Raw genomic sequence first — 21,059 nt, forward strand, 5'->3', positions numbered from 1 at the left:
GATGCGGCCCTCAATGAAATTGAGTTTGACACCCCTGCTTTAAAGCATACTAATCCTTTGGATCTGCCACATCTAGTTATGTATGCACAGTGTGTACTGTATAGAATGGTACACAAAACACTGGAACTCCAATGAAGCAGGATGCACTACACACATGCACACAAACCTTCATTCTTTGCCAATATTGTGGCTTTGAAAAGAGGTGCTCTGCTAGTGCTGGACATGCTTTGTGAAGCCTCTCTTTCAAATGCTTTGCGTAGCCCTGTCCATTTTGCATTGGGTTTTAGGAAAGTGAAAAGCACCTGGCAGACATCATAAACCAGAGGAGGGGAACTATGGCCCCTTTATGACTTGTGGACTTCAACTCCCAAAATTCTGGAAGTTGAAGTCCATGGATCATAAAAGCGCCATAGTTCCACACGGACATGGACACACACACACACACACACACACCCTGCCATCATGAAGCAAACTAAAAACTGCCATTTTAAATGTATGGGATCTCTGAGCAAAAAAGGCAGTGGGCTGGAAAGCATTGGGCTGAAAAAATGATGGGCCATAATAATAAACAACTGCATGCAGATGCTTTCCCCATTCAGAGAAAGGTATTAGAAGTGGGTTTCCGGATCCTATTGTTTCCCACTTGTAATTCTCTTGTATTTTCTCTTTGCTCTGTCCCATCACATTTTCTTAACTTGGAGGTCTTTAAGGAGATACATAATGCTTTCTATTGGTGGTATTACGGATGATCTGCTTGGAAGCTCTTATGGAGCTCAATAATGGTAGAACCGGGGGGAAAAATAGAGCAAAACATGCCACAATCTTGGTCCAAAAGAGTGGAACAGTACTGTCAGGGGAAAGTACAACAGACAACAAATGTTCAGAAGTCAGATAGATGGTGCAATTGAGAGCTTCACTTTGTAACACATTTTGAAGAAATTCTTGGCTGCAAAGGTGACTTAATAGCTGAAGTCTGGGGTTTTTTGACAACTGTAGTCATAATACATCTGGAGGGCACCAGGTTGAGGAAGGCTATGCTAAATGATTATCAACAGGAATGGCTAGCTTCTAAATAGCTTACTCTGGAATGCTTTCTCAACATTCTCTCTCTCTATTGTTCTGTACCAGCCTGCTACCGGCCCTGCAGAAAAGGCAACCCCTTTACAAACGGCAAGAGGCTGGAATTACGTCTGCCAAATTTATTACTACAAAAACAAACAAGACACGAACCAAGATACAGGAGCTTTGAAACACTATCCGAGCGGTTGCTTTCAGCAAACCAGCCCTCCCCACACATTCCCCTTATAAAGAGTTCAGGGCGTGGCTTCTCTCTGCCTCCTTCCGAGAAGCCCCATTGCCTTCCTCTGTTTACTCCTACTTGACTGCCTCCTGCGTCGGGCGTCCTTGAACAGGGCCAGCTGTGGGTCATCTTCATCCACACTGTCAGGCTCACACAGCTGGGTCTCCATGGTGACCAAGTGGGAGGGGCCTGCCTGAGGGCTATCATCAGCAAGATCTTCAACCCCCTCAGCAAGGTCTTCAACACCCCCCTCCTCCTCTGAGTCGTCCGACCCAACTGCCGAACCCACAGGCTGACCCTGAATCACAACATCTATGTCTTCTGTTTGTCTTTATGTAAAGAAATTGTTCTGTTGTAGATCATGCATGTTTGCTGCACCTCTCCAGGCACACGGTTCAGGCGTGCATGGGCTTAGTTGCTTGTGTTACACTGGAAGGATTCTTACCAATATCATAAAGTGATATTATTACACTGAATGTGTATACTGGATCTGTATAGAAAGTTGAGCAGTAAGAAAAGAATATAGGTAAGTCCTCCTTTAGCAACTGCCTCTTTTAGCAATTGTTTACAGTTATGCCCGTAATGAAAAAATAACTTTTTGATCAATCCTTGTATTTCCAACCTTTCCAGGTCTATAAAGCAAAGGAAAGCTGAAGGCAGATTGTAAGCACAGTTGCCATTACACTTAGTGACCATTTCGCTTAATGAGAGTTTGCCAATCTCAGTTGTAGTCACTAAATGAGGACTACCAGTATAAAGGTTGACTTGGCATGGAAGTACAGTTCCTTAAGCACAAACTTGTGCTTCGAATAGTTGCTAGCCTCTTTGTGCTAAAATTCCTAAATTACGTTTGATGGTAATAATTATCTTTCTTTGTCACCAACATAGGTACATTTCCTCTGTGTATTTATGGAATATATTGTGCCCAATCAATAGCTCTAAACTGGTTCTTTAGAGTTGTAGGGGGGAAAAACACATTTCAGTATTTTTTTTTAAAAGGGCTCTTCTTTTGAAGACATCTGTAATAGCTCAGATTTTACAGTCTTAAAAAGAGTAGCAGAACTGACACCAAATCCTCTTTCTGTAATCTAACATTTTCCCTTCAGTCCTTTGTGGTATTTTTGTAGAAAGCAGTTTCTGCCCTGTTTATGATTTGAAGGAGTTGCCCACAACCCAACCTCAATCAAAGTGGAACAATATGTCATCAAAGACCCGTGCCCCCATGGATGTTCCTGGAAAGAATTTGAAGAGAAAACCCAAGCTGAAGCTGAAGTCCACTTCCTTGGCTGCATTGCTGCATTGTGAAAATGGGCGGCACATTTTAGACATTTGTCAGGAAGATGGAGGGAAGGAGAAGAGATCTCCTGTCGTCTGGCAGTAACTAAAACCAAATGGCATTATTCACCAAAGTAAATGGTTTATGCCCACATCCGGTAAACATTGAAATTGTGTATATAATTTCTTAGGTTTGGGGGTTGGCGGAAGAGATGATTTGCGGTTCAGGATGGACAATGCTATACATCCTCTTTGATGAATTTCTCATTTTTCAGCTTGTGTTTGACTTGTGTTTGTCTAGTCTAAAGAAAAGAAGAAACAGGGGTGACGCGATAGCAGTATTCCAGCCTTTGAGGGGCTGCCACAAAGAAGAGGGCGTCAAACTATTCTCCAAAGCACCAGAGGGCAGGACAAGAAACAATGGTTGGAAATTGACCAGAGAGAGAAGCAACCTGGAATCAAGGAGAAACTTCCTAACAGTGAGGACAATTGGAACAGCTTGCCTTCAGAAACCATGGGCGCTCCATCACTGGAGACTTTTAAGAAGAGACTAGTCACTAGACAGTCACTTGTCTGAAATGGTATAGGTTCTCCTGCCTGAGCAGGGGGCTGGACTAGAAGACCTTCAAGGTCCCTTCCAGCTCTATTCTAATCTAAAATTCTAAAGTGTAAGTTCTTGCTTTGTTCCTGTATATATGGCTCAAAATGAATGAATAAATACACATGTCACTGGGGTTCCCATTTCTTGATCAGATGCATTTTGGGCATATTTTCATTTCTGTGGATTTTTTTTTTGTATTGAGTTTCAGACTAGATCACAAAATTATGAAAATTCATATTTCAATATGCACCTATTTCCTCAATTCTTCATTGTATTAATAAAGGGTAGGATTAGATAAAAGCAAGTAAACATTGTTCAACAACTGAGTATTCTTGTTTATTGTTTTAGAATGGAAATATACATACTTTTGCTGATGAAGTTCACTACAGTTTTTATATCATGTATATGTACATGTATGCATACACATACATATTCACACCTGTACATATTCATATATATGTATATATATATGTGACATAGTGTTGTAAAACAGTATAATGTAGCTATGTGCGTTATTATATTCTGCTTGATAAATATTTCTTTATAAAGTAAAACTAGAGGAAACTAAGTAAATGGGGATTGTCTTTTGAGAGGCTGAAAAGGGGAAAGAAATGTCCACTAGGAGAAAAGCTGGTGCAATTATAGATATCTGATGATTTAGATTAGCATTCTCCTTGTTGGTGCCTCTTAGTACTTCCAGGAAGCATGGACTTCAACTCCCAGAATTCCTGAGCCTGGCACGCTGGCTGAGGAATTCTGGGAGTTGAAGTCCACAAATCATAAAAGGGCCAAGGTTGCCGACCCCTGTCCTAGTTAGTACTTATATACGGGTAGTCCTCGACTTACGACTACAGTTGAGTTCATTGTAAGTGGCTTAAGACGTTTTTACACTTATGACCGTTGCACATGACCCATGGTCATGTGATCAGAATTTGGATACTTGGCAACTGACTCATATTTATGATGGCTGCAGTGTCCTGGGGTTATGTGAAAACCTTTTGTGACCTTCTTACAAGCAAAGTCAATGAGGGAGCCAGACTCACTGAACAACTGTGTTACTAACTTAATAAGTGCGGTGATTTGCTTAACAACTGTGGCAGGAAAGGTCGTAAAATGGGGCAAAATTCATTTAATAAATGTCTCATTTAGCAACAAAAAAAATGGGGCTTAATTGTGGTCATAAGTCAAGGACTACCTGTAGTTACTATGTATAAAATCAGTCTTCCATAAATCTTGTCTAATTGGCTTTCCCTAAGTCCCAATTAGAAAAGTTTTGGTTTCATCTGAATATTGATCTAGAATTCTTTGTATCATTGTATGTATTTCTTTCCATTTTTTTTCTTTTTTTCACATGTCCATCATACATGATAGGATGTCCCTTCATGTTTCTCTCATTTTCAGCATTGATTAGAAGTACCTTATACATAACTGATAATTTCTCTGGAGTCCAATACCAATCGTACATCATTATATGAACGTTCTCTCTTAAATGGTAACACAGTTTGTGAATGGAGTACATACTTGTGAGTGGACCTATAACAATAAGGGATGTTTGTGAAATATAAGTAAGACTGAAATAGGGAAAGGACCTGGGTCAAATGGCCTGTCGGCTTCCTATTACAACTATTTTGCATTTAGGTTCAGTATATGAAACCTCCAGAATTCTGTTTGACTTAGATTCTTACATACTTATATACTGATTTGAGTGGATATGTTTTTTAAGATTGGAATATTTTTGTATTAAAGAAGTAAGAGGGAACAACATTTTTAGCTGATTTTGATCTCAGTGTTAAAAAGTTCAGATGAAAGCGGTTGAACAATAGATACATCTTAGAAAGAGAAGAAGACGACACTGCAGTCTGACTTACATCATAGGGTTATGATGTGTTCCAACTCAAATAACCTGAATATTAATGTGGGGAAAAAACGCTAGGTACAAATGTAGTGCCAAAAAGATGAAGCATACTTTGCTTTTTTACAAATTTGTTTATATTTTGGGCTTTTCTGATGATAACAGAAGATGCATTCATAGTTTAATGCATTAATTAAGTATATCATTTCACCATAAAAAGCTAACATACCATAAGCACCTTGCGACAGACTATATATCTTGGCTTGAGGCAAGAATTTAAAGAAACTGATTCAAGAAGCCAACTACCATTTTTCTTTTACAGGATCATTTTTAAAAGCTGATTCTGATTCACCACCAGATGTCATCCCTGAGTAGGAAAATATGATTTTTCTAAAGCAACTCAGCATTCATAACATATTTAAAGGTGGAAGAGTGAAAGGAAAGTTTGAGAGAGAGCGCGAGAGAGCAAATATTAGGAGATGAAACATACTTTTAATAGTGTGATTGTGTATATCCTTAAACACCTCACAAAACGCCTTTGTCTTTCAGTCACTAAGGAAGTATTTCAGGTCCTTTTTTGAGAATAGATTTTAAAATATTTAAAATATTTTATATTAAATATTTTAAATATTTTATATTAAATATTTTAAATATTTTATATTAAATATTTTAAAATCAACATTTAAAATGAACAAAAACTTTAATTTTGTATGAAAAGCTATAATAGGGGCACGGAGTCCCCTTTTTAATCAATTCCTGACCAATGTGAAGAACATCCAAATTATTAATTAAATTAAATTAAGCTGAACCTAAATGAAAACAGTTTCCGAGAGCACTGAAACTCCAGAATGTTCAATATAAATAAAGCTCAATTCAATATATAGCTTTGACCCACAAATGGTAAGGTAAAGGTAAAGGTTCCCCCGCACATGCGTGCTAGTCGTTTCCAACTCTAGGGGCCGGTGCTCATCTCCGTTTCAAAGCTGAAGAGCCAGCGCTTGTCCGAGGACGTCTCCATGGTCATGTGGCCGGCATGACTAGACACCAAAGGCGCACGGAACGCTGTTACCTTCCCACTGTAGTGGTCCCTATTTTTCTACTTGCATTTTTACGTGCTTTCGAACTGCTAAGTTGGCAGAAGCTGGGATGAGTAACAGGCGCTCACTCTGTTACGCGGCACTCGGGATTCGACCCGCCAAACTGCCGACCTTCTGATCGACAAGCTCAGCGTCCTAACCCACTGAGCCACCACAAATGGTATTAAGGAACAAATTGCAATGGAGGGGTCTGGGAAGTTCTGTCCCAAATTTCACAGCAAAATTATTGAAAAAATACACCCCACCGAACTTCTCAGAGAGAACGAGGTTGGGCTCCCACATCATGCTAAGCCATACAAAATACAGCATTAAAACCAAATGAAACAAACTTTATTTTGGCTTAACACAACCAGCATGGCTCTTCAAGAGAGGACAAGGGTGACGAGGGATATCAGGGTGTCACTGTGCAAATGATATGAATGACATACCGTATTCCATGATGTGACTGATGCAATATACCTAACCTGTGTCACTTACACAATGACTTCACGATACATGCAGCATTGTGGTTGCTACTGTGGATGCCTGAGATAATGAGTACAATTCAACATTTTCTTTGCACAGGTGCAGTCCCTCAGTTGTTAGGTGGCTGCTAGTTTGAAGAGAAGCAAGGAATCTAGGAGATTTGGGGAGGGGAGAATTCTTTTGGGGGGGGAATGTACATTTTTAAGCTTTTATTTTGGAAATCGACTTCCCACTCAATAGAGTATGCTAAGAAAGTGGAATGAGATTTGGACACATATAGGTTAAAATCCCAGTGCCCAGTTCCCAAAGAATAAGAAGAGAGAGGGACCTACCAGGGGAAACTGAATAAAGAGACAGGTGACCCCCAATTGAATATCAAACTGATCTGCAGAACTACAGCGTGGGCCATTTGCTGACTGAGGAGCTCTGGAAGCTGAAGTCCACCCAACTTAAAGTTGACAAGGTTGAGAAACACTAATGTGGACTCACAGTTCAAATGATTATGGCTGAGGGGAGATTCTCCTCAGAATCATTGATTGATTGGATCTCCCTCTCCTTATCCCAGGAGGGGAGAAGGAGAACAGATTTCGAATCCCAGTCCTCTGGGCCCGGATCCTAGCATGGATGCTACATACAGCACTAAGGATCATTCTATCTGAACCCCAGAACTAAATACTGTACAAAGCTTGTTGTCTTGTAGTGCTTTCCAAATCTCAGGGATTAGGGTCAACGTACCTCTTCTAAAGGATAATGAAACAAGAAAATACTTCTCCAGCTTCTCAATTCAAAGTGAGACCTTCCTAAAATGGATGACTAAGGGTCTTTCCCTACTTGCACCTAACAGTGGTTCATTTTTTTGTCTTGGCAGTGTCTTCTGTCACATTGACTTCATCATGTCTCTAATCCATGAGCAGGACAGACTTAAATCTTTCATAGTTGTATTGGTGGCTAATTAAGGGTATTTTGCCCTTAATCTGATACCATCCAAGGGCTGTCTCGGTGTATAAAATCTGTTAGACTTTGTCATTGTTTTCTTAAGTCAGGTGATTGTATTGACTTGAAATCGAGGCAATAGAGCTAGGAAAGAGATCAGCAATAAGGATAGCAAATATCTTGCTGGTAGAATATTATCTTATTCAGGTTTATGAGAAAGATTGCAACACAGCAGTATTGTATGGCCTAAGATGTCACAGAACCAAAACATTTTAGCTGACATAGAAGTCAGCGTAAGGAGGACAGGGCAAATAGGAAATTGCCTCATTGCTTTATATTATTTTTTTGACGGAAGCCTATTTGTAATACTGTAAACACTTTGAATAATAATAATATTTACAATGTTAAAGACAGATTGTTTATTTCTATTCATCTGGAGACAATTTATCGTGAAACTCTTGCTGCTTTAATACATCTTACAACCATTTTTATCATCTCTGTATTTTTATTAACATAAACTGTGTGATGTACATATTCTGCAGAACTTGGAATCCTAAGTTTGAACTCAAATCATAGCAGCTTATAGGAGAAAAAGTGTGTGTGTGAGGGGGCAGATGTTTGTCTCAGCTTGTCATGCAAGGTAAACTTAAACAAATCTGTGATTAAGTTTGAACACTGAGCCAAAGTGGTTTGGATTGTTCTCATTTAGTTTGCTGGATGATCCCAACCAATTGTGGCTTAGGAAATCAGAGCTAAGCAGATCATAGGTTAGCACAATGTACAAAAACAGCCAGTGTTTCACAGGAACCACACAGTTATGGAATATGTTAATTTGACCCTTTCTTGTAGTGTTTTTAATAACAGTTAACTTACTCTGCCTTCTGCATTTGGTTTATTTGTCAGCCAAAGGAAAATATGCCTGTTATCTTGAGGAATCTTTTGGAATGAACAAAGATTTATTACTTAGTTTATTTTAAAAAACTGTTCTGAGTTCATGGACTTCCTGTTTAACTTATTTACAAGCTATTAGGCTTCCTGTTAACTACTCCACTTGTGAAATAAGATACATTGTTTTTAGTATGAGAGCCTCCATAAGTCAATTGAAGAATAGGAGGAAACACACATTTGCATAATATTTTGATCTAATCATTTGTCTAGAGATTTTTCCCTATTGCATATCTGCTCTTTTGATTTTTTTTTTCCAAATGGGATTACCGTTTTTAAAGCCATATTTCAGTCAACCTTGATTCTGCTAATTTAATGGGCATGTCCATGTAATTTTCTTGGCAACAGAATGGAATTGCTTTCTTTTCATTTTTTTATTTCCCAGCCTAGTCTCCAGCCCTAATATTCCCTGGTGTTCTGCCCTCCAAATGCTAACCAGACCTGACTTGGCTTGAGTTTTCTGTGACCTTCTAAAGAACTATTCAAATCCATAAAAAGCTAGGATGTGATTTGTGGTGATGATTACACAAGGGTCCTAGTTTTGCAAAGTGCTGTGTATCAGCCTGCACCCGTTTAGTTCTTACTTCCATATTGCATTACAGGTAAACCTTTCTTGACCGTTACAGCTGACTACTGGATTATTCAATAGGGGATTTTATCAATGTGTCCCGTGCTCTAAAAATGTATTCTGAAGAGCTTAGTCCAAATTGCACTGGAATACAGATACTCCTTAGTTAATAACTTGGTCGCTTGCATCTTATGATTTATCGTTGATTTAATATGTCTATCACTAAGTGTTGTATCTTATGATTTGTGATGAATGTATTTTATGATTATGATGTACGTAGACAGAGCTTATGAACCTGAGACAAATTCCTTGTGTGTGTCCAGTCACACTTGGCTGATAAAGAATATTTTATTCTTTTCTATAGTTACTGAGACAGGAATGTCCAATGCTAAGTGATGTGGTTGTAAGGTGCAGTGTCATGTGACTGCATCATTTAGCAACAGCAATCCCAGCAGTCCCATGGTTAACCAAATCTTACCTGGTCATGGGATGAGGATCTGCCCCAATCCGCGCCGTCCCCAGCTTGGTTCCTCCTAATCCAGAGCCTTGGTAAGGTAAGGGACTGCCTCCTCTTCAACCCCTCCCTTCCCCCTATTTCCCCATCTCTGTCTTTTTGGCCAGCCTGCACTCCTCTGCCCCTGTTCACCCTGCCACCCTGTGCTGCATTCAAAGGTCTCACAAGGAGGATTCCCTGTGCAACAGCTGCATGTGATTTGAACAACATCGTGCAGACCTTTGGAAAGAAGGCCTGGGGTAGCCAGCAGCAGCCTTGCAAAGGGCCAGGCTGAGCACACTTCATCAGCAGCAGCGGGAAGGACGACCTCTGGGGGCAGCAGGGTGGTGGAGTGCAAGAGATTGGGATGGGGAGATACCCAGGTGGTGGGAGTTGAAGCACCGTAGGTGTGCTGGCTATCAAGCCAGGTCGTAGGTGTGGGCTGGCTATCAAGCACCCACATTTTGACCAGGTGATGGGGGGAGGAGGGGGAAAGAGCTTGCAATGGCCATTACTTCAAGGACTGGCCATAACTATCATTTGTTTAGCCCCAACTGAATGGTTGTTGAATGAATGATCATTAATTGAGGACTATTTGTACAGCAGTTCCCATAAGAACAGTGATAGTAAGTATAACAAACTAGAAAGATGACGCACACTCTCAGAAATTCTGAATAAACGTCAAGTGGAGTTTAATAAATAGAGTGGAAAACATTGTTCTTACCACTTAGGGCTCTTCAGAGCAACTTGATAGTCACCAATGAAGGCAAATATACGAGTCCCAGGACAATGTTGCAGGATCCAGTCTGGGTTAGTCACTGGGACCAGATTGGATTCTACAATTTGAGGGCTTTTGTAAATTCTTAAAATACAATTTTCTGGCAAAGAGTGTACCTGTCCCACAAAGAAAGTTCTCCTCATAGATGCTTTTTCTTTCTTTTTTTTTGAGGAGTAGAGGAAATAAAGGAGTTTATTTAAAAACTGTATTAAAACTAAGACATTATATAATTAGTAGGAAGAAAAGTAATAAAAGATGGCAAATAGTTTTTGATTCCACTTTTTTTTTTGAAAGTTGAATGTTACACAGGGTAAGGGGCAAGTTAAAAGTAAGAAACTCTGAGAAATCCCCTCAGATTATGCTGCCAAATTTTGCTGGAGCTAAGGATATCTGTAGGGATATGTCAGTTCTAGGCTACATTGAAAGCATTTTCTTCGTACAATTTCCGAGATGTAGGGGGGAACATGTTCTTCATAGTTTCTTTGTTGTTTATATAGTTCCTTAACTATAGACCCTTCCTTCCTTCCTTCCTTCCTTCCTTCCTTCCTTCCTTCCTTCCTTCCTTCCTTCCTTCCTTCCTTCCTTCCTTCCAAAAATTCAAACTTATACTACATTTGAGTTTATAAGGAGCTTCCAGTTTCAGACAAGATGATTCTCTACTAGAAGAGCTCCTAAAAAGAGTTTTGTGAAACCTGGACGACTGCACGATTGTTCATTGGGTTTTAATTCAGCAAAAAGGGTGTTTTCCTGAGAAATCAGCGTCTACCCCCAAACTCGATATATTGCTCTTTGGAAAGTAAAAAAAAGGTGAGATAATGCATAGAAATGCATCAAACAGTGAGATAGAAATACAAATCATAACCGTTGGAAATTGTTATTTTTATCCCCGAAAAGCGGAATTTCTCCCCCCGCCCGCCCCCCCCGCTTTCAAAACCCGTCCAAGCCAAGTTTCCCAAGTTTCACCTGCGTGTCAGAAGAGAACCCAACCCTCATTCACGCTCGTTTCCTCTTCGGCAGAGCCCCCCGTCTCACATCGGGGTTTTTTTTAACCCTCCCCCGCCCATCTCACCCACCGGGAAGGCGCTGAGCTGGTCCCCTCAAGCAAAGGGCAGCAACAAGCGTCTTGCAGGAGGCAACGCCTCCTCTCGGGGCGGAGAGGTTCCAGGCAGTGACGGACGGGGGGACCGGGAGCCGCTTTTAACAGTTCCCTTCGCCGCCCATCAAGAGAAGGAAAAAAAAAGAAAAAAAAAAAGAGGCGGGCGCTTCTGCCAGCTGGATCGCGGTACCTGTGAGGTTCGGCAGCTGAGCTCGCCAGAAGTGACTCAAAAGCTGCCCGGGCTGGCGCGAGGAGAGCGCGCGCTGTTAGGATTCTCTCGAAAGCTCCCCTCAGCCTTCCCGCGAACTTCTGCCGGGCGGGGGGGGGGGGGAAGAGAGAGAGAGGGGGGGCGCGCGCGCGAGAAACTATCTCAGGAAAGGCGCCTGTGTCCGCCACGCTTTTTGCCTGGGGGGGGGGAGAGGGAGAGAGAGAGGGAGAGAGAGAGGGAGGGAGGGAGGGAGGAGTTGGATGATTTTTTGGGGGGGGGGTTGGCACTTCGTGTGGGGATTTTGTTTTCTTTTGCCTTCTCCAGCCCTTTCCCTTCCAACTCCCCCCTTTTAATTTTTATTTATTTCCCCCCCCCCCCGGAGAACTTCACTCCCGTGAGGAGAAAAGGGGCTGCGCGGCTCGCTCCCACTTGTTCTTGGCGCGGAAGAGGCGCAAAACACTGCCGGCTACCGGACTGACTCGGTGGAAAGAAAAAAAAAGAGAGAGCCCGGAGTTAGATCGCTCCACTTGCCTGGGTCGGTCCAAGACGACTCCCGCGCAGGAGTAGCGGGAGATGTAATCCGGGTGCGAGATCCAGAAGGTTTTGCACCTGGAGTTTGCAGAAGAAGGGGCCAGGAGGGCTAGAACCCCTTGCGGCGGTGGCCCCCAGCTCCCGGAGGGGTGGGAGTGGGGGGTGGGAGCCTGGTCGGAAGCGGGGATGGGGGTCACTGACCAGGAGGGAAACTCCGAGCGCTTATCTTCTTCCCCTCCCCTGAATTAGCACCGCTGCCACCCCCCCCAAGGGAAACGACGGGGGAGGAGGGAGGGTGGTGGTGGTAGTGGAAGCAGAAGACGAACGAGCTCCGGCTTCCACAGCCAACTTTAGCCGTAAGCGAACGTGAAGGGCGGCCGAGCAGAAGCGGGAAAGCGATGCCGTTGAGGCTGCGCTGGTTTTGGTGGTGGGCGGTGGTGTGTGGTAGCTATTGCTGCTGTCCTCTCCTGCCCGCCGGGCTGCCTCTCCTGCCCGCCGCTGGGGCGTTTCTCCTGAGCAGCCGGAGCGCCGCGGGCTTCGTCCCCGGGAGCGGTAAGGCTCAGCCTCAGGCGCCCGTCCCCACCTCTTCCACCCCGGCGGGCTTCCTCTACCGTCGCCTCAAGTCCCACGAGAAGCGGGAGATGCAGAAGGAAATTCTTTCCGTGCTGGGCTTGCCTCACCGGCCCCGGCCCGCGCACGGGCTTCAGCTGCAGCAGCCGGGAGAGCCCGAAGTTCCTCTCCCTCAGCAACGCCGGCGGCAGCAGCAGCAGCAGCAGCAGCAACAGCAGTCAACGGCCCCGCCGGGCAGGCTTAACTCTGCTCCCCTCTTCATGCTGGATCTCTATAACACGCTGTCCGGCGAGGAGGAGGAAGCGGCGGCGGAAGGAGAGGAGGCCGAGCATCGCGGCGGCGGCGGCGGCGACGACGACACCCGGCACACCTCCACTGCGCGACCCCTACAGCGCAAAACTCTCCTCACCCACAGCCTGGGCTCCTCCGGCAATCCTAGCCTGGCTAGCTCGCAGGACAGCGCTTTTCTCAACGAGGCTGACATGATCATGAGCTTCGTCAACCTGGGTGAGTGAGGTGGGTTGAAAAAGGGAGGCGCGTGGCGTTGGTTCCTCACCTGCGCAGATGCCACAGGTGGCTTGTGTGGCCCTTGTTTAACGTTTTGAGCTGGGTGATGCAGGTTAGTCCTCGACTTACGACCACCTGGGTTAGTGAGGTGGGTTGAAAAAGGGAGGCGGCGTTGGTTCCTCACCTGCGCAGATGCCACAGGTGGCTTGTGTGGCCCTTGTTTAACGTTTTGAGCTGGGCGATGCAGGTTAGTCCTCGACTTACGACCACCTGGGTGAGTGAGGTGGGTTGAAAAAGGGAGGCGGCGTTGGTTCCTCACCTGCGCAGATGCCACAGGTGGCTTGTGTGGCCCTTGTTTAACGTTTTGAGCTGGGCGATGCAGGTTAGTCCTCGACTTACGACCACCTGGGTGAGTGAGGTGGGTTGAAAAAGGGAGGAGGCGTTGGTTCGTCACCTGCGCAGATGCCACAGGTGGCTTGTGTGGCCCTTGTTTAACGTTTTGAGCTGGGCGATGCAGGTTAGTCCTCGACTTACGACCACAACTGAGCCCAACATTTCTGTTTGCTGAGTGAAACAAACGTTCGTTGACTTGAGTTTTGCCCCATTTTACCAGCTTTCTTGCCACGGTTGTTAAGTGAATCGCTGTGGTGGCTAAATTAGTAACGTGGTTGTTAAGTGAATCTGGCTTCCCCGTTGATTTTGCTTGTCGGGAGGCATGACCTTGGGACAACAACAACAACGGTCATAAGTATGAACCATTGGCCAAGCACCTGAATTTTGATCACGTGACCATGGGGATGCTGCAATGGTTATAGGTGTGAAAAATGGTCGTAAGTCACTTTTTCCAGTGCTGTGTAACTTTGAACAGTCACTAAATGAACTGTTGTAAGTTGAGGACTATCTGCACTGTTAAAACCTCTAAAAGTGTCTTAAGGAACCTTATACTCTCTTATTTATTGCCATATATGCTCTTGCGCTGCAGAAGACTAACAGCTATCTGGCTGTAAACTTTTCCTTATCTTTTTTTCTCCAGTGACCACTCTCATCCCCCTTCTTCCAGCTGCCGTGTTATGCCAACACTACTTGCAAGGATTCCCCCCTCCCTCTCTATCACATGCTAATGACCTCTAGTTCACAACAGCAGAATAGAGATCTAAATTATATAGTCAAACTGCATTCCTTGGTGTAACTGCATATTATAGTATGAAGTTGGCCTGGAACCAAGCAAACAGAAAGTTACGTATCTGGCCTTGGTAGGGATCCTGCTGAATGAAGACATGTCTCTTATTTCAAAGATTATGTGATATACATCATTTGGGCTAGTGCCCCACAGAATATTAATGTACAGCAAGTCCTGTTAAGAACACCCAACTTAAGGATGACCCATAGCTAAGAACTGAGCCTACTGTAGCAAAATTTGAGTTAAATACATAATGATTCGAGTTAATCGTTCAAGTTTACTACACAATTCTACTTACGGTATACAGTATTGTACAATAATACTGTTCTGGTTCACACACTGTAGAAATTTGATGTAAAGACATTTCTGGTTCACATAGAAATTTAGGGCGAGGACAGACCTATGGAATGGACCTCATTCTTAAACTAACCTGTATTCAAACTAAGCAGCCTCTGTAATTGCTCTTGATAGACTGTTATTACCAGAAATAGAAATGGCCTTAGGTTCTTTCTCTTTCATCTTTGTTATAGAGTCATTTTTATATTTTGATATTCCAAAAAGCCCTTATGACCTGCTTATGTTCTCAAGCCTGCAGCTACCAACCAACCAGAGGCTTGCTTAGATGGCTCCATGGATAAGATGGTCATTTTTATCTTTCTTCATCTGGAGTTTGTATTTCAAGTTTTTATCATATTCTTAATATGGAGTTTATATTTTTGTTTTTATTTTATTTGATTATTGTTTGCTGCCTAGAGTTTCTTCCAGTGAAATGGATGGCTATATCAGTTTGATTAATAAATACATTTGGCAAGATGGCAACTTGTAAATTTAATAAATAATTGTGAGAGATATATTCAGTATTTCTTAAAATTTGATACACTGGAAATTCTTGCATATGCATGGTGTCCTAAATTCAGTTCCTAGTGCCTGTTAAATCAGTGAATTATTGATTTTAGATGGCGGAGTGTAGTACTTATTGAAGGTAGTGATGAGAAATAGCGATTTGTTTTGCTATGCGTTGGCTTTATATGAAACCATATCTTTGGGATTAAAGTTGATTTTGTAATCTGGGGAAAATTGACATACTTAATTTAAAGTTCTGTTCATACTGATTCTCAATATCATTAAATGCTCTGCTTAATCTTGTAGTCATTACACATATGTTACCTGAGTTCACTGTCTGTATTATAGATTGCTGACATTCTATTCCATGCTTCTGTGGTACTGACCATGGTACTGTTTTGGTGCTGTTTTGGGCAGGTTTAGAAATAACTGGTTTAAGAATGCTAGGGAGGGGGTTGGTTATGGATGCTGTTTCCCTCAACAGATCTTCTGCTAGTTGTGTGGTTGTGCAAACAAAAACAAATGCAGGTACAATTCAAAGAAGGGATTGTTCTCTATCAGTATAGTAATGAGCCTGCATATCGCTAACTTGGAGAAAAGTAGCTATTGTATACCGTGGGACTTACTTTTGAGTAAACAGGTAATAGGATTGCTTTGTTGTTGTTGTTGTTGTTAGTTGCGAAGTCGTGTCCGACCCATCGTGACCCTATGGACAATGTTCCTCCAGGCCTTCCTGTCCTAGGATTGCTTTATTATCCTGCAAAACACTGTGTTTTTCAGAGGGAAAAGTAGTTGATACTACAGCAAGTCCCTGGGGTTAGGAATGCCCTGGTTTAAGGACAACCCAGACTTGAGATGCGAGCCTATCTTAGCAAAATTTGAGTAAAATGCACAATGATTCCAATTAAATACACAATAATTCAAGGTTATTATACAATACTAATGCAATATTACACAGTGATACTGCTCTACTTTACAAATTCAACTAAGGACAACAGGAAACAGACCTCCTTCTTAAACTGGGGACCACCTGTTCTTTTGAAATTATTGGTCTAACTTGACTAATATTATTTATCCTGATTGAAAGTTACTGTCCTAGGTTTCAAGTGAAATCTTTCTCAGCTCTACTAATTGAAACGTGTAGTACCATTGACTACAATCTAAGATTTCTGAATGCAAAATACCGCTAAACAATTAATCATGTCTTAGGCATCCTTTCTTCTCTGTCCTATATCCTGCTACATTCCAGAATGCGTTGTGCCTCTCTTTATAGTGAAAAAGTATTTAAAACGTCAGTGAATACCCTGCCTCCACCAGTCACACAACTGCATTTTGGGTGTTCGGTAGCCAGCCCAATATTTAAATGTCCTGTGGTCATGGGGCCCCGATTTGCATTTTTTCTGGAAACTGGTGTTTACTTTCAGTTTCCAGCAAAAAACATGCCATAGCGAACAATAGGTTTGCTTAACCAATGCAGCATTTAACGACCATAGCATTTGCTTAATGACCACTGGTTGTAAAATTGGATGCGGCCACGTGATGACCTGCTTTATGACCATCATGACTTGCAACCAAAATTACAGGCTCAATTACAGTCATAGGTTGAGGAGTACCTGTACTTGAATGTATTTATTTTGCCACCTCCAAGTAATATTACAGTTACATAAAGTAACATTGCATAAATAACATAATAACAAAACCTAGACGTGTAAATTATTTCTGAAGACAAATATTACAATAGATTCAGCTGGTAAGCATTAGAGGTTACTTGGTTGGAGAGAAATCTTGATGATGCTGAACATTGTTATAGTAATCTCAGAAGACCCTAATTGCAATCTGAATATTTGTGTTCTTGGTATAAAGATTCAGAAAGTTTTTCCAGTAATGGACACTGAGCATGCTATCCCTGTGTTTCTTGTATGTGCAGGACAATTGAAACATCGAAACATTGGTGCATCCCTGCATTTTGTGCACTCACGCTTAGGTTAATGTGATGGTTATAACACTATCACATTTGCCTATCAAGTCTATTTTTGTTGTTTTGTTCTTTTGGTTGTGCATTATGATATAAATGCAGTGGATATTTACCTAGCTTGATCTGTATATTCAATAAGGATTTCAGCACATAGAAAATGTGCTAAATCTGGGTGAAAGTACTGACAAATTGTGATTCCCAACTCAAAACTAACAATAATGAATGACTGCTAGAAAACCTAGAAAGGCAAATGTAAAATCTACTAATGCAACTTGCTTAAAATGTCGAATTAGAAAATATATATATAATGTATCTGAAGAGTAATTTATGCTGCTCAAGAAGAGGGGGGAAAACTAAAATTTATTTCAGTGATAAATTAGAGATGCATCTTTTTTTTAGTGATATGTTGATACATTAATATCACTGATATTACATTTCAATAAAAATGATAGCTATTCAGGAAATAGTTTCCTTAATGATTGATGAAAATAGTCTGTGAATATTCTCCATGCTTTCAAATACGATCCAATGTTATAATTGTAGCAATGAACAAAACACCTTTACCTGGCAGCCAAAAATAGGAGGAAAAGAAGGAATGTTGTGTTAAGACATGTTTAAAGAAGACTGTTAATTAGTTTCATTAACTTGTGTAGTAAATTTATTTTCAAAAAAGCCTAGGAATTGCTATACATATATCATTTTGCTGTGGGGAGGAATAGAATACTAGTGCCAGGACTGCATTACATTCATTTCTTAGTGTTTTCCTTGTATTAAGCAAACTCTTTCTCAGCTATTACTTCAGAATTCAATAAGTAGGAGGCTTCATTTCTTAGTATACTTGAGATTAAATTTCAAAATAGTAATGTGTGGTTCTTTTTCTCATAAGTAGGATTTTTATGCATGTGGCCCTGAATGAGGTTTGTCTAGTTTAAACCTTCGTGTCTTAAAACATTATCACCAATGAAGTAAACTTTTCTTTGCTGTTCATTCATGGATTGGATCGGTTTTGCCATATTTTAAAAAGACAAAGTATGTGCTTTGATCTTTTGATGCCACATCTTTCCCACTACTCATCCCAATCTCTTTAGTTGTAGTGGAAATTCTACATGGTCATATTGGAGAAAATGAAATTTTAATTTGGAGAGAAGCTTAAGTAGAAAGACATAGCAATAATGGGAATAAATACAAAATATGATCTGCAGTGATGTTTATGGCATTTGTAGGTGAAGCCAATCATGTATGATCTTAAGAACTGATTCTTGACACACACACATCCAAGAAATCCTGGAAAAATTCTATTTTCTTCCCCCTCCCCCCCATGTAATCTATCACAAACGTTTCTTTAAAAAAAGTATGGACAGTTCAAATAGTAATTTAACTTCAGAAACAGAATCTTCCCAGTATCATCCAGGTTACTAGCTTTGAAAAGAGGTAAAATTGTTTTAGCAAGAAATGTGACATTCTTTTCATTTTTATTTTCCGTATGGCCATGTTTGTATTTTTTTTTAACAGTCCCTATATAGAATGTTAGGGACGTGGTGGCTCAGTGGGTTAGGACGCTGAGCTTGTCGATCAGAAGGTTGGCAGTTTGGCGGGTCGAATTCCGAGTGCTGCGTAACAGAGTGAGCGCCTGTTACTCGTCCCAGCTTCTGCCAACCTAGCAGTTCGAAAGCACGTAAAAATGCAAGTAGAAAAATAGGGACCACTACGGTGGGAAGGTAATAGTGTTCTGTGCGCCTTTGGCATCTAGTCATGACCACGGAGATGTCCTCGGACAAGCGCTGGCTCTTCAGCTTTGAAACGGAGATGAGCACTGGCCCCTAGAGTTGGAAACAACTAGCACGCATGTGCAGGGGAACCTTTACCTTTTTATATAGAATGTTACTAACATGCAAAAGAGATATGATTCACGTTGGAAATATTGACTGGGAATATCAGTATCTCATAAATCAATCTCTCTCTCTCTCTCTCTCTCCCTCTCCCTCTCCCTCTCCCTCTCCCTCTCCCTCTCCCTCTCCCTCCTTCTGCTAAAATTAAAGACAAAAAATAAAGTGTTATTTAGTTAGTTAGATACATTAGTTAGATACTTTAGTTAGATACTATATGACTTTAAAAGAATATTATTTTTCATATTTAAGCTGCTGATGTCTACATTGTTTGAATACTTCTGAGCAATGTACATGAACCCAGTGGATAAAAATGTCCTTGGTTCTATTTAACAAACTATTGTTTAATTGGGTTGTTGACCATGTATTTTACCAGCATTTGTAAAAAAAATCATTTATTGGTTGACTTCCAATTTTTCCTGGTGTTTATCTATATCTGCAAATATTTTACAATTGTTTAGGATTTTGGGAATTTCACTGCCATATTTGTCATCAGTGTACTTCTAATAGGGAGTTAGTTCCAGAGTGCTAAGATTGTATAGTATTAGCAATATATTCAATAAGTCAAAATGTTAGGTGATTTGAGCAAATACGATGAATCAGCCAAGAAGACTTTAATGCAAATTCTATAATGTAGAATTAATGTAGCACTTATGAAATTAGTATTATATTTCTCTAATTGTTAATAAGATAAAAAAGCTATGAAAATAGTTTTGAGAATTTTATTATTCTGCAAACTTATTAGAACTGCATGAATAGCAATTTTCTATTTGCAAAACATTTATAATTTAAGCTGATGTTTTTAGCAAATTTCCCAACAGGTGCACATGCAAAACTATTTATCTTCCTAGTTATGAAAAAGTTAAATGCTTATTTATACAAGGGGTACAGAGTGACATCATGTCTCTTCAAGCAAAGATATATCTTCCACTAGCAAATTTTTAAGTGAATCTGGAGAAAGAATTCTAATTTGCATTGGATATTTGCACTTTAACATGAGAACTAAATAAACATCATTAACAGTACAGAAGACACCGCTCCATCATGTTTAATTAGCAATTAGTAGTGTCTAAATTCACATCTTAAGCTAAGCCATGGTGCCCTGATCATCTAGAGAAGGATTTTTCAAACTATGTTCAGTGGAATTCAAGGCCTCCATGAGAACCTGTTGGGGTTTCATGATACATTAAGGGAAGAACAATGTTTATTTGAATGCAGTCAAGGTCATTTGTAACGGAAAGAGTTTGATTTGTTATTCCATGAAAAATGAACCATGGCCTCCATTTTACGAATCAAAGTTTTTTTATTATTTTTTTAATTTTAACTAATAGGTTCCATGACTAGAAAAAGCTGTGCAACTCTCTTAACAAGTGCTAATGTGGAACAGTATTTAGAATAAGGGTTTAAGACTTGGAAGATTCAGACATGAATTTATGAACACCGTGAGTGAAAAATTGAATACATGATAGTTAACCAATTAAAATAATGTCTTATTGGCAATGGTGAAAGTGGGACTTATGCTGCATAGGCAACTTTCTGTGGGGTCCTTTCCTCAACTGGAAAGAAAAAGGGAGAACGTGTGTCTGTGGTTTTCTGAAGAGCTTTTTTGTAGGCTTATGGGTTACTTGGACATAAACAACTGCTTTGAATCTGTACCCCAAAAAGAGATATGGATAATTTTGTACCTTGCTTGTAGTTCCCCACCCACTGTTTCTGACTAAACAACTGATTTGCCTGTTTGCAGAATCCAGGAGTTTAAACTGTAAAGAGAGCAGGCTACTTCCATATGGAACTATTTCTGTTCCTTCTAAGCTACAGTACTTTGAGCTGGTTGTATGTATAATCATCTTCACTCTTGGACGTTTTAATACAGTTAGAGAAGAATACCAGCCAGTCAGTGCTCCCTCTGGTCAACCAGAGTGTGGTAAAATTGACCAAGCAGTTTGTTTTAAAGTT

The 21,059-nt window shown here is 41.0% G+C and overlaps 1 protein-coding gene across 1 annotated transcript in view; it reads left to right on the forward strand.

Annotated features, from left to right (window-relative positions):
- The first annotated feature begins 12,093 nt into the window (after positions 1 to 12,093).
- Positions 12,094 to 21,059, forward strand: part of BMP6 (bone morphogenetic protein 6) — an 87,411-nt gene continuing 78,445 nt past the window's right edge. Inside the window, exon 1 of the mRNA XM_081325945.1 lies at positions 12,094 to 13,219. Within this exon, the coding sequence (XP_081182071.1) occupies positions 12,541 to 13,219 (679 nt within the window). The 5' untranslated portion in view covers positions 12,094 to 12,540. The remainder of the gene's footprint in view (positions 13,220 to 21,059) is intronic.

This window comes from Vipera berus (assembly GCF_964194415.1).
Source record: "Vipera berus genome assembly, chromosome: 3".
Taxonomy (NCBI): Eukaryota; Metazoa; Chordata; class Lepidosauria; order Squamata; family Viperidae; genus Vipera; species Vipera berus.